This window comes from Falco cherrug, chromosome 4, assembly GCF_023634085.1.
Source record: "Falco cherrug isolate bFalChe1 chromosome 4, bFalChe1.pri, whole genome shotgun sequence".
In the NCBI taxonomy this organism is placed as follows: Eukaryota; Metazoa; Chordata; class Aves; order Falconiformes; family Falconidae; genus Falco; species Falco cherrug.
The window spans coordinates 75,136,257-75,149,798 of NC_073700.1; the positions used below are offsets into that span (position 1 = coordinate 75,136,257).

At 40.3% G+C, this 13,542-nt stretch overlaps 1 protein-coding gene across 1 annotated transcript in view; it reads left to right on the forward strand.

The window, feature by feature from the left end:
* Nucleotides 1–3,256: 3,256 nt before the first annotated feature.
* The window catches only part of LOC102057437 (GTP-binding protein 10), a 59,655-nt gene continuing 49,369 nt past the window's right edge, over nucleotides 3,257–13,542 (forward strand). Inside the window, exons 1-9 of the mRNA XM_027800860.2 lie at nucleotides 3,257–3,418; nucleotides 3,726–3,788; nucleotides 5,137–5,202; nucleotides 6,261–6,370; nucleotides 8,305–8,381; nucleotides 9,800–9,898; nucleotides 11,768–11,917; nucleotides 12,042–12,219; nucleotides 13,202–13,325. Of these exons, the coding sequence (XP_027656661.2) occupies nucleotides 3,272–3,418; nucleotides 3,726–3,788; nucleotides 5,137–5,202; nucleotides 6,261–6,370; nucleotides 8,305–8,381; nucleotides 9,800–9,898; nucleotides 11,768–11,917; nucleotides 12,042–12,219; nucleotides 13,202–13,325 (1,014 nt within the window). The 5' untranslated portion in view covers nucleotides 3,257–3,271. The remainder of the gene's footprint in view (nucleotides 3,419–3,725; nucleotides 3,789–5,136; nucleotides 5,203–6,260; nucleotides 6,371–8,304; nucleotides 8,382–9,799; nucleotides 9,899–11,767; nucleotides 11,918–12,041; nucleotides 12,220–13,201; nucleotides 13,326–13,542) is intronic.

Here is a 13,542-nt window from a genome sequence, read left to right on the forward strand (position 1 = left end):
AGGTCAGCAGTGTAAATTCTGAGTTCCAAGAAGTCAAGATGCACAAGTCAGTGAAGCTGGCAGGATTCACATTTCTTTCACATTAAATTATATAGCCTTCCCAGATTCCCAAAGGGAATTTAGGTATTTGTAAAATTCAAAATATTTAATACCTCTTTGTGCCATGCCTAACGTAACAGTAATGTTTTGGTCCTTGAAGGGGTTTTTTTACCTTTTTTTTAAAAATCTCACCCTGTTTCTCCATATCATAGTGCTTGTTTTACTGAGTGTTGATACTATGCTAGCAGCTGGGGTCCCAAACTTATACCTTTGTCCAGCTGTACCTTGTACAGTACAAAAGTGTAAGTTCTGTCTACTGTGACTTACTACTTTTCCTTACAACACCAAAGATCAGTGTGAAAGTCCCCCTCAAATCCATACCACCCAATGACTGGAGCACTGTATTTTTATAGTATAGGCAGGTAAATCCAGATGTTGGAAGCTCTGTTGACTTTACAGGCTTAAGGTTAAGTCTACTGACAGCCACTTCACAGATCTTCTTTTTTCTGTGGATACCAAACACAGGAGGTCTGGCAGGACAGTTCTGCACTTTCCTGTTCGTACACCCTTACTTCTTTTTCCCCTTCCTACTGACCAAAAAAAGAAATGAGAATGAAAGGAAAACAAGGAGTCAGCAGACTGATTCTTAGAAAGACTTGAACTTCTGTACCATAAAGAGTTCAGTGTTACATTGGATGCTCACCAGTTTAGCAGTGCAGGTGGCTTTGGAAAAAGTCTACAGGTTCAATATGGCCAAGGAAAGGACATGACTTGATTAATGCTGAAGACCCCCACTGCAGCACATGAAAGTGTATCCTGTACCGAATAATCATCCTTCAAAAGCTTGCAACCCAATTTGTAAGACACTAGATACAGAGTGATAGAGGAAATAATTCACTCAGCAAAGTCAACAGGAGATTAATGGCAGGCCTAGATATGGAACCTTGATCTGATGCACAGCTATGTCCTACATGCAGTCCTGTAGTTTTATGAAATTTAACTTTACATCAAGAATAGAGTTTGCTGAAATGTCGCTTCACACCAAGAGTTTATCCTAAGTGAGAACAGAAATCCTCTCTACATCGTCTACTTTTTAAATGTATATCTTAGCATTTTTAAGACTTTTAATACTTGTGAATTAATACACTGAGAAGTAAGGTACTATAGCCTTGATGTCTCAGGGTAATTTGTTACCAACAGAAAAGGTAGATGTGATGAAAATACAGTAAGCCTGTTAGGGGCAGAAAACTCTTTAAGTAAATATTTTCAGTTGGTTGCAGGTTTTTGAGGATCAACATTTGCCATTTGCCAAGGGCACAGAATCCCTGTAGTCAGACTTGCACAGTGTGGCTTTCATCCCAATTTTTAAAAGCTTCATTTATGAAGAAGGTGCACAGTGAGCAAATGGAGCTTTGCAATATGATCTTTGGAACAGTCAGCCAACAAACGGCATGTGACCTAAGCTTATAATTTACAGACTAAGTTGCCCAATTTAGGTATGTTCCCTATACATTTGTCATTCAAAACACAAGTGACAGAACTTAAAACCAATTAAGCCACAAAAAAAGTAAGCTTTAGCACTTTTTTTTCATAAGCTTAAAAACTTTGAATACATACAACATATAAATATCTGGGCACAAAGGAAAAAGTATATAATCCAGTTTGTTCAGCACTAACTGCAGACCTATAAGCATCGCCATTACAATTAATCTCAAATGCTTCATAGGAAATCTTGTTCCATCCAATGTAGGCCCAGACATAAGGCAGCCAGTGAGAATGTTCACAGGAACAGATGTTTAAACAGAACATGGAAGGGCTAGTAAAATGGTTAGAGGCACGGAGAGATGTGTGTACATGAATGGATGAAAAGCATCAAGCACCAGCTCCAAGACTGGCAGCTGCATTGTCACCTCAGGTGGATGCACTGCACTGTGACACCCTATAGGGCCTGCCCTTGCATGACCTGTGCTCCTATGAATGCAGCTCAGGATGTTATGGGTGTCAGAGCAGTCATCACATTTTCCAAGTTAGAGGCCCATTCTATGCTAGGCTGTATTTTTGCTGTCATTTTGGAGTTGTATACGGGATGAACTTCTACAAAATGCAGAGTGTGGACGGGTACATGTCGTTTTGTGTGTGTTCTCTTTGATGGAAGGAGAACTGTACAGCATATGTGGGTACTAAAATGATATGCATACTACTCCTGAAGAATGCAGGAATGAAATGGGAGGGGTGTAGCATGCAAGCTAGGAAGAATGAAAATAAGAACTGTCTTGGTTATCAGCAGAGCCATAAAGTTTTCCTTCCCATTTCTGTTATCAATCACTTCTTTTCCTGCAAAAGCCATCTGGAGATTCAAACAGCTATCTTAGCAGTTAATAAATTTATTCACGTATTCCAGTGTTTCTTCGGAATTACAGGATTAAAAATGATTTGTTAATGAAGACTGAGGTTGGTATCCACAGTGCCTGTATTCAAAAACCTGGGATATGTGCCTATCCAAAGCTGTATCTGTCCAAATCCTGAGAAAGGCAGCTGAGGTGACCTGTGACCGCAACATGAGGCATCACCTGCTGCAGCCGCTTCTGGACACGCAGCTCTCCTCCTCCAGGCATGACGCCACACAGGTCCTCGTGTTCCCAGGCGGTTCGGTGTTGGTGGGCTCAGCCACGCTTCCCTCCTGGAGGCAGCATTTCCGAGGGTGGCCACAGGCCCGTGAGGGGTGCGGGGGTCCCCACAGGAGCAGCTGCGCTCGCAGCCAGCCTGCGGGTGACAACTGAGCAACCAGAAAGGCCACGCTTTCTCTCGTGGCGTGTTTTTTCACGGTCAGGAGTTAGGGGCCGACCAGCCTCTCTCTTCCAGCTCCCCAGCCAGGGACATGCGCAGCCCTTGCGCTGCGCGGAGCTGGGGAGGTTACTTTCTCGCTGAGGAAACGTTGTGTAACAGGACACGAAATAGCATGGCGGGCGGGGCGCAGGGCTGTAGCGCTGGGACGAGGCCGGGAGCCAGGGGCCTGCAGGCGGCGGGGGGCCGGGGCGCCCAGCGGGCGGGGCTCCCGCCGCCCGGGGGGTGCCGGCAGGCGGGGCCGGCCCGGCTCAGCGGGCGGGGTGACGCGGGCGAGGCCGCCGCGGGCCTGGGCCCGGGCCCCGGCGCTGGGAGGTGGCGCCGCCCCGCTGCCATGGCAACGGCGCCGGGCCGCGCTGCGGCCGCGGGCGAGCGGCGGTTCGGCACCATGTCCTCCCTGGCCGTGGCCGAGCCCCCCGCCTCACGGGCGCCCTCTCGCCCCCCGGCCCGCTCCCCGGTTCTATCGCCGGCTTCGGGCCCCTCTCGCTGCGGCGGGGAGCGGCGCAGGAACGCCTCGCCCGCCGCCGCCGTCCAGGTGAGCTCCCCCGCGGCCAGGAGTCACCCGCAGCCACCGCCGGCCGAGAGGCGCTGGCCCGGCCCGGCCCGGCCCGCCCTGCCCCGGCTCGGCAGCCCCTGCCCCGGCCCGGCCCCGCTTGTCTTGGCCGCTGCGGCGGGCTGAGAACAGGCCCCGGTCTGTGCTGCACACAGCCGGCGTTACCCGCCCGAGGGCGGGGTCGTGTCGGTTCAACGCGGCGCTTTCACATTTCAAGGTTTAAGCTATTTTAAAGCACGGTCTTAAAAAAAAAAAAAAAAAAAAAAGTTAAAAAGTGTGACTTTTCCAGGATGGACAGTTAAGATCAGTGGATTTGAACCACGTCATCAAACTACTGGAAGATTCAGGCTCAGTAAGTAAGCGTGACACCTCGTTATTTCACTTGCACAGGTAGGAATGGGGCTTAGGATAATGGTCCGTACAGTTCCTTCAGCACCCACCCCAAACACACCAGATGGCGCCGGGGGCTGGGCCTGCAGAGCACAAAGCTGAAGTATCTGCTCTGGTGTTCGAACCCTTCTAGAGGTGGTCGTTGTAATACGGACTGGTATCAGTCATGTTTCTATATTTAAAAAATGGTATGTGTGTAAATGGCAGTATTTCCTCACACAGACGCTTACAACAAACAAAAGACAAAAGCATGCACATTTAAAAAATAGACCTGCAAAATTTGTGGCTTAACTGAGAGTTTAACCTACAGCTAAGAAACATAAATACATTCAGAGTTACTGAAAGTATGTCAGGAATTCATGTAATTCTCCACGTTAACTGCTAACATTTATCCAGGGAGGTGATTTTAAGGGAAGGAGATGGACATGAAGTTCAGAGCTGAAGAACAAATATGACTGTCTACGCACACAAGAGAGCAGTATTGCGTGGACTTCCACAGACCTTTTGGTCTCCACAAAAAGATTTGGCAAACTAAATTCACTAAGCCATCAGTTACTTTTGATCTAAAAACCTAATAATTTATATTCTTAAAACAAGAACTTGATCAAACACCACAGTTTAAGTTAGCTTCCCACAGAGAAGTAGTTTGTGTCTTTCCACCTTCTTTTGATAGAGCTTGATAGAATAAACTTACTGACTGAAGAAAAATGTGCTGAACCATACTGTTTTACTGCTTCTCTAAAGAGTGCAAGATATATGATAAAATGCCCTTAGGATTCTGGGCTTGTAGATTCCTGAAACAACTTTCTGGCCTGCCTCAAGTTGCAGTGCTTTTGCCCAGCATGGAAGTACTCAGAGGGGCTGGAATGAATGCTGCATATCACTGACACACCCTGACTGACATATCCTCATTTCAGTTGTTTTCAGTTTGAATTTGCAGACTTTTCCAGTGGTGGCAGAGCTCCGACTCTAAGCCGCTTAGATCTACGTTTTTACACATCCATGTCATGTATGACATAGGTTTGGTTTTCATAGTTGTCTTTCACAGAATCCCAAAGAATTTAAGACACATTTGAACAAAAGAGTTTTTAAAAAGCCTCTTCAGTTACAAGAGTCCAGACTCCATACTTAGAAATGAGGCTTCATCAAGGAACTAATCCTGCTGCAAAGCACTTTCAGAATTTCATTGTGTCTTGTGATTCTTTAATCTTGTTTCCACTTTCATTTAAACTTAAAAGGGGATAAACATAATCATTTAGTGTTCTAAGGTGAGCTGCAATTAAAACCTGCTTTTCGTTCTTTTACTTAAGAAAGATTTGGAAAAAGAGCAGCTGAAAACTCTCAAGAAGGTAGTCAAGCATTTTGAAAATGGGCTTGTATCCTTTGCCACTGTAGAATTCTGAAGTCATGGTGTTATATGGTAATACTCTTGACTTTTCAGCAAAGCATTTTGTGATGTGCCGTGCTTCCACATGGGGAGCAGTGGTGCTCCACATACATTCTCATCATTGGGCTTCTTGTGCATACATACCCAAGGTTGGTAGGTTAGCAAGATTCTTGGATGCTAGATTAGTTTGCTCCAAAATTCGGTAGAGGGATCTCACCTGTACAGTGGTTGAAAGTGTTCAAAATCTAATTAGTGTACTTCCAACTCAGAATAGACAAGCATAATAATTGTCATTACTTAAGAAGCAGCAGATGAAATTGCAATGACTATCAGTGAGGAGATATTTGAAAGAAAAATAAAGTCAGATTAATTTATCTGAAACTTTTTTTCATATTTACGGTACAAATAGAAAGGCTTCAAGTAATCAGAAGTACTAGGGAGCATGTAGACATAAGGAAAAACATAATTAATATCATAGAGTTCAGCTAAATGCCACAGTGAAAAAGTGAAAAGCTATCACATTACTTCACAATTGAGTTATGGCTAAGTATTTACAGGCAGTTTCCACGGATCAGTAGATTGGTAGTAACTTCTCAGTCTCGCTATTATTCAGTTTTGATCTTGTGCCTCTATTGTAATTTAGATAATCTAAATATGTGTTTGGGTCCAGATTTTCAATCACTTGGGATTACAGTGGGAAAGAATTTAAAATACCTCAAGGCTATCTCAGAATTTAGATAGGTAAATCTGACACTGAGATATAAAATTTTTTTGTATTTTTAGGTATTCAGTGCTGAACTTGCAGTGAGTTTAGCTGATCAGAAATCTAAATCAGATTTGTGAGAATTGTACTTGGGTAAAAGTAATGCTGCTTCAAAAAGCCAAAGTATTGACTCATGTGCTCATTTTAGACATCTAATTTTGTTAAAGCACTGGCCTTGTTTTTTCTTGGTTTTGTCTTTGAAGTATGAGGAATACAGTTTTCAACTTCTGCTTCTGTTCCACAGCAGTACAGTCAATCTGATTTCCTTAACTTTAAATTAAAAGCCCCTTAAGGATTTAGCACAAATTATCGAAATTCTTAAGCTGTGTGCAGAAAAAATGAATGAACAGGAAGCTTTTACTGAGCCTTTATGTGAACTTATTGAATTATGTGGGTAAGTATTTCAGCCCTTCTTTTAGAGATTGAAACATTTATTAACATGTTCATACGTTTTCTAGGGCAACTGGCATATCCATACAGCATTGATCGACAAGGCTTCTAGATCTGCAAGGCATCTATTGTATCATCCCTTCGTTTTCATGAACTGTGTTTTCCTTGAGTCTAATTTCTGTTGGCATGAAAGAGGGACCGGACCCATTTTAGCAGTTCAGTATCTCTGAAGCTACCTATTACGTATTCAAAACTGTGTTGTGATTGTCCCCAACTTGCTTGGAAGCAATTCCCCAAGGTGTCTTACTGCCTGAGTAAGTTGTTCTGGGACTGCTGGCCTCAAAAGATTCAGCAGCCAAGTCCTGCTGAGGTATGTTTTGCCATTTCAAACAAACTCCCTGAGTTTAAAAATCTGAGGTAAAGACACTTTAATGCCTGAAGATAAGCTTTATGAAATAACAAGCCGTATTGCAGAAGAGAAAGAACCACAACAATCTGAGGATTTGGAATTTATAATTACTTGAAAAATATATTGCATGAACTTCTGGTCATCTCCATTGTCATACTATATTTATAGAATAGAGTTTAGGTGTTATCCACACTTGTCAATAGTTTTCTCCTCCTCAACAGTTTAATATAAAGTTCCTTACAGAATGCTTGTAACTACAGTTACTCCTGTATTTAATTATAATTGGAGAGAGTAAGGAAGGGAAAAATTATGCCAGACAGAAAACGAGTCACATAGAAACCAGATATTCAAACAGGTTTTTGCATACCTTCCTCTCAGCTGTTAGCTTTAATAAGCATAGAACTTCTCAGCTGAGTATTTCATTTCCCCGAGCACCGTCAGTTGTACTGCTTTCCTCTGCTGCCACACAGTGGAGAATGCGAAAGGACATCACGAAGTTTCTTTTTCTTTGGCAGAAGGGAGACAAAACTGAGATTGAGTGTATAAAGTCGATAAAATGTAGTTGTGAGTAAGGCTTTTTGTCTCTTAAAGCAGTTCAGCAATAATCACGGGTTTTGCAATGGATATATGTTGGAAGATTGCACCCTTGGGTTTTGCTTCAATTTCTGCACTATGGAAATTCCACCACAATTCACTGCTGCTTCATATGACAAAGAGAAGCCTGTAACTAGAGGGAGGGGCTATTATTTAAAATTTTCTTTCAGATACTAGAACTTCTGTAGTAAAATTTTCCACTCTTTCATAACTGCTTCTGTTTACATGTCTTCTTCCCACTTCTTTCAATGGCTGTTTCTTCCCCCCTCCCCCCCCATTTATTCCATTATTTGCTCTCACCTTTCTTTTTCTCTGACTGTGTTTACAGAGGTTAACCTACCGGAAAGCTGGTTCTACACTGAGCTGCAGAGACCTTAGCATAATATTCTAATGTTTACTATTGGAGAATTTTTAGCACTTACATGTTTATGTTAAATTTATTTTCCAAGTGTTATTGAATATTTCTTACTATCCTGTTTTTAAAAATATATTTGTCATTGGGCTATTTGGAGTCAGTTTATTGGTTTTATTTTTATCTATTTCAAGAGGTTTGCCCAGGGTATATGATCCTTTTTTTGCACCTCTGCACATGTCTACGCATAGTCTAGCTCTACAATAGCCTGATAGTGCCTAGATTCCAGTATTTAATCTTCCACATTTAAATGACATCTGTTTATTCACTGGTTTTTATTGTATCGAATATGAATTACGGAGATATTGCCTATGAACATGTACCACTAATTGCCAGATTATGGACTTTTCAGTCTAGAATCAACACTGCGAAGGATATATTTGTCCTAGGAAAAGTGTCCTTATTTGCAAAAAATGTCAAGGAACAAGAGAAAAAACTATTGAGCTTTCCTAGTGACTTGATTAATGTGTTCTTCTGCAGTGTTTTAAGCATAGTTGTAATATTTTTAAATTTCATTTTTCAGGTTACCATTTCAAAAAAAGAAATTATCTGATGAAGTAAGCTATTCCAAGGCAGTTTCAAAATCCATTGCACAACTGGGTGAGTATAAACTGGTATGCCACAATTAAATTATTATTATTCCATAATAAAATGAACTGTATTATTAGCCAATTTTAATTTCTTGTTACCTCCATAGTAAAGGTAAGTAATTTCTTTCACTTATTCATTCAGTCCTCTGTGCTTTTTAGTACTAGAAACCATTCTTACTTAGCTTTGCAGCTAACCTGCAGGTTAGCTAGCAGAATTACATATTTGCCAGTGTCAAAAGCTATGTGAGATAACTTTATCAGTACAACTGAGCAACTAAACCAGTCTATAGCCTGTTTCATTTCATGTTGCTCTGAGAAATTGGTGTATTACTGTAACAACTGGAGCCTGGGATAAGAGCAACGTGGATCCTTCCTGCTTCTTTGAAACCAAATGGAAGAAACAAGTGAGAAACAGTAACTCCTGATTCCCAGCTCAAAGCTTTGAAAGCCCAAAACCTGAGACTTATCATCTACAAAGGCAAAACAGAAGTCAGTTTAGTGCCACGCCTTGCTAGGAGTAGCAGTTTCTGACCTGAGCTTCCTGCTGCATCTGAGCCATGAGCTTCTATTTTTCAGAAATCTGTTTTAAGAGAGCTGTTGAGGAGAAGGTGTCAAAGTCACGTCTTAATGTCACTGGACCTCTTAGTACCAAAATATCTTTTTATGACCTTGCATGTCATATTTGTGATTTTCAAAGAAGATAATGCAAGCACTGTAGGTTAAGAAGACTTCCAAATAGAGCACAAGTGATATATCAGCTCACTTAATGGTAAGATTTAAATGATAAAGAGGTAGCACAATCAGACTATCACACATGAGAAAAAAAGATGTTTCTTGAAATGGGTGAGAAAGTATTTTTAGAAGTCTTTATTTTCACAGGTCCAAGTAGATAGCAGAATGGCCTCCTGGTTTCAGATAGTTCCAGGTTCTTTTCAGAGTAGCATGCCTAAAAAGACACTAAAACCTGAAAGATGATTTATATTATCCATCTTAGGCACTGTTAGCTCTCAATGGAATTCTCTTTATCTTGTGGGAAAGGATCTTCTTCTGTGCTCCCTCTATGTCATATCATGTCTGCTAGAAGAAAAGTTTCTGACATGTAACAATGACAACAGTCTAGTGTAGTAGCTTTCTTCTGAATTCAACAACTCCTGGAATAACATCCAGTCTCTTACAAGGGTCTGTAGCCATAAAGCAGAGGAGGTCGCTTTTTGATAAACCCTGTGCTACTCCTCTAAGACCTTTGTCCTCTTCAGTGTGGAAGTCCCTGTCCCTTGAGTATTTTAATCAAACTCTGCATGAAACGACAGATTTGTAGGGGGTATGACCAAAGGAAACACTAAGTACTGTAAATGGAAGTGTTAAGATTACTTTCTTAAAAAATTATAAACTTTGTAAATTACTTTTTTTTTTTTCTGTTTCTAACAGGTTCTTTGATGAGAGTGCCAAGCTCTCAAGTTAGAATACAAATCTGTAAGTGTGTTGTTAGCTTTTATAATACAGAACTCCCAAGAAAACTACTTTCAGGTAAAGCACAGTATTTTCAAGTGTGGCAAGAAATCGAGTGTTTATGATCCCAGCAACTTTGAAATGGCTCTTTTAATTAGCTGTGGATTAATTTTTCTTTATAACTATAGTTACCATATCTCATATATTAAATATAGAGCATTAGCTAGCATGCAATTAAAGTTTTTGCAGCAATATGTACTCAAAACCCGAAATTAGTTCATCAATGTACAAGGAATTAATTATTACCTTTATGGGATCTAGAAAATGTGAAGTGGTTACAAGTTCTCTGAGACATGGATAATGGAAGAAGAAAGAGTGGTTAGGATCAGAACATAAGGGAAAGGTTATTTTCAACTTTGTATATGTAGCCTGCAGAGAAGCAGCTCTGGTTTCACTTGTGTTGCTTGTGAGGGATAGATCTGAGCCCATCTAAATTTGATTGAATTCATATTATATGGACACATTTAAATGTAGGCTTTGAATAAATTGTGTGACTTGTCTCTGCAGAAAGAGGCTGATGATGCATTCATATGAGCTCAGGCGTGATCCTCTGGTATTACAGATAGGCACGCAAACTGTCATCGGAATCGACTACTATTTATTCCTTTGACCCTTATGATAGTGCCAGAGGCTGTTATCAGGCAAAGTCAGTCATGGATCTTCTCCTAGAGGGGCACAGGATCACAGGCTGTGAGACAGCGCTAGATTTATAGGGAGCCATGCTATAGATGAACATTGTCACAGTGTGGATCCAGAGGGCAGGTGAGGGAGCATGCTGAATGTCAGTGTGCTCCTTTGCAGTGTTCCGACAGCATGGCACTAGTTCCTGTGCCCTCTTGCTAGTTTTCATTTATTTTAGGAGGCCTAAAGAACCTGCAGCTGCAACAGCCCTCACAAGATTCTAGAAATATGAAAATGTATAAATTTGGGTTTACCTTACAAACAAGACTCAAATCCTGCAAGCAGCTATGTGTGCATTTAGTTGTATATATGTAAAGAATTCCATCAAGATAAGTGAATGTTAAATATCAAGAGATTTTATTCTTCTCCAGATTTAGAAAATAAAGTGTTATCTCAAAAATGAATGAAGTATTTTAGTCTGGGTTTTTTAGTCAAATTCTTCATCTCTAAGCAAATATGTAAATCTTGCCAAAGTTTGATCCTGTAGAGTTCTCTTACCTGTAAAGTAATACCCTTAGAGCCTATCAGAGTTTTTGCTTAGTTAAAACTTGTTTCACCACATGCATTATCTGCATTTATCAATCCTACATTTCATGTAATTTGATATATATATTTTTAAGCTATTTAAGATAAACTTTGCTTTCATGAGTTAGCATATATAAATATAAATTTATTTTCTCAGTGCTTCCCCTTCCCCCGTAATTCAGTAATGAAGTATGGATTTGCTTATGCATGGACAAAACTAAGAACAGGAACACATTAGAAAGTCAAGCTTAGAAATCTAAGGTTGGATTCACATATTTTCCGTAATACAGTAATAAAGGCATAAATTCTCTAGTAATTAGGCTGCAGAAGATAACTAGGACCTGCACCAACAACTTACTGCATGAACTGAAGAAGTTTTTTCACCTTTCTGTAACCTTGCTGGTTCTTTCATTCTGTAAATTCTAGGAAGCAATTAATTTGTTTATATAGCATTTTAGTCTCTCTGAGGGTAAGACTGTTGGATATGCTTTAGGCACTATTAATACTCAGATATAAGAAAAGCCATCTCTTATTTATTGGATTGGTTTTTCAATTGGTTTTAGGACTAAGGAAATATGATACTCGGTTCTCAATCCTTTCTTGAGAAAGGGTGAATATTTTGTGAAGTAATGAAAATTCTGAATATTTACTGCATTATGACTGAAGCTATCGTATGTGCAGGTTACCAGCCAACAAGTGCAAACTACAAAATTCAGATGGCTGAATTAGGAGGATTAGCAGAAGCTCTAGTTTTGTCTCTAGCATTAGTTGAAAATCAACTTACCGAAAAGTTGTGGGTACTTAAAGCTCTCCAGCATCTCTCCAGATCTGGTTAGTACAAACTATTCTTTCAACTGTCTCAATACCTCTGATCTTAGATCACTTGTTCTCTGAAGATGCCTAAAACAATTACTGACCTACAGGTAATTAATTATTCAGATTTTCATAATTTCAGGAGTAAACTGCAGACTTATGATGAAGGCCCAAGCAGCCCGCATACTCTGTTTGTACCTAAATGGTGTTGATCCCTCAGGACAGCTGGTGTTCCATTCCTCAGAAATTCTATGGAACCTGTTAGAAAACACCTCAAAAGAAGAAGTTGTTAATCAGCTCAGTAGCTTGGAATGTGTACAGTAAGTACAGAGAAACATTTTATGGAGACATCTAAAGCGTTGCTATTGTGTAGCATTTTGTTTGAAATGAATTGAGAGAAAATACAGATGGAGAATGGTGGTGTCTCATTACGTCCTCATTAAGGTTTCAGTGTTAACACATCTGATTCTCCAGAATGGAAGCAGTACTTGATCAGACCTTACAGCCAAGCAGCCTATGATTTAGACCCCTCAGGCATCTCTTTCAGCAAGTTAGATAGCACTGTGGCCTGTGAGATGCCTGGAAATTGTATATGATCCAAGAGGTGCCTGCTGGGTAGCTTTCAAACTCAGTGGCCAGGATCCATCTAAAAGCACATCCAGTCAACTTCAAAACTATTTCATTGTCAAGCCTCTCTATATTTCATGAATACAGTGATCCGCTACCAGTTGTTTCTGTTACAGGGTAAGAGGGAGTTCAAGGTGCTCTGCTGCATAATGCAGGAGGTATAGGCCTATCTATTCCTTTGTATGATGAAGTTATTTACACCATTTTCAAGCTCATGTTAGGCCCAGTAGTCCAGTATTACTGCACTGTTGAAATGCTGATATTATAAAATCAGTAGGAAACTATGCTATGTTATACAAAGCTTAGTTCTAGATCCTTTGCTGGTGCAAGTGACACTGGTTTAACCATTTAGGGTTAGACCATTTCTTCTCAATAATAATTCAAAAATATCGAGTTCCATGCATGAGTAAATACTATATCTTTCTATTAATTAATTACATCACATACAGTGGAAGGTGCAATTTGTAATAACATACACTTTGCATCTATGCTTAAATTTGGTGTCTGGAGGTACACGTAAGAATCCATTTCATAATAAAGTCTTACGTTATTTCTCTTGCAGTTAAACCCTAAGGCTTTGAAAAGGATAGTGTTGAATAAGGATTCATATACCTAGAGCTGTTTAAAATTAGAATATGAAAAGAAAAGATAAAACGCATTTCACTTTCTTTTAAGTGCTTTGAAAGAAGTATTTGTAGATCTTCTCATGCATGGTTTCCGGCATTACGATCGCCAGCTACGGAATGACCTCTTGGTGGTTGCCACATTACTAGCTGAAAATCCTGAAGCATCTATGATTGTAAGTATTTATAGTTATATTCCAGAGACTAATAACTTCTCCTTTGATATTATATACTCAGTATTTTTTGCCCATTAGGGTCTAGTATTTGTTCTATTCTGACTCCAGTGCTTCCTCTTTCTTAGATTTGCTGAGCAAGAAACCATTTCTCTTTCTGCAATTCCCCTTCGCTCAAAGAGACTCCAAATCTGTAGGTCATTATTCTGGAGTACTAGCA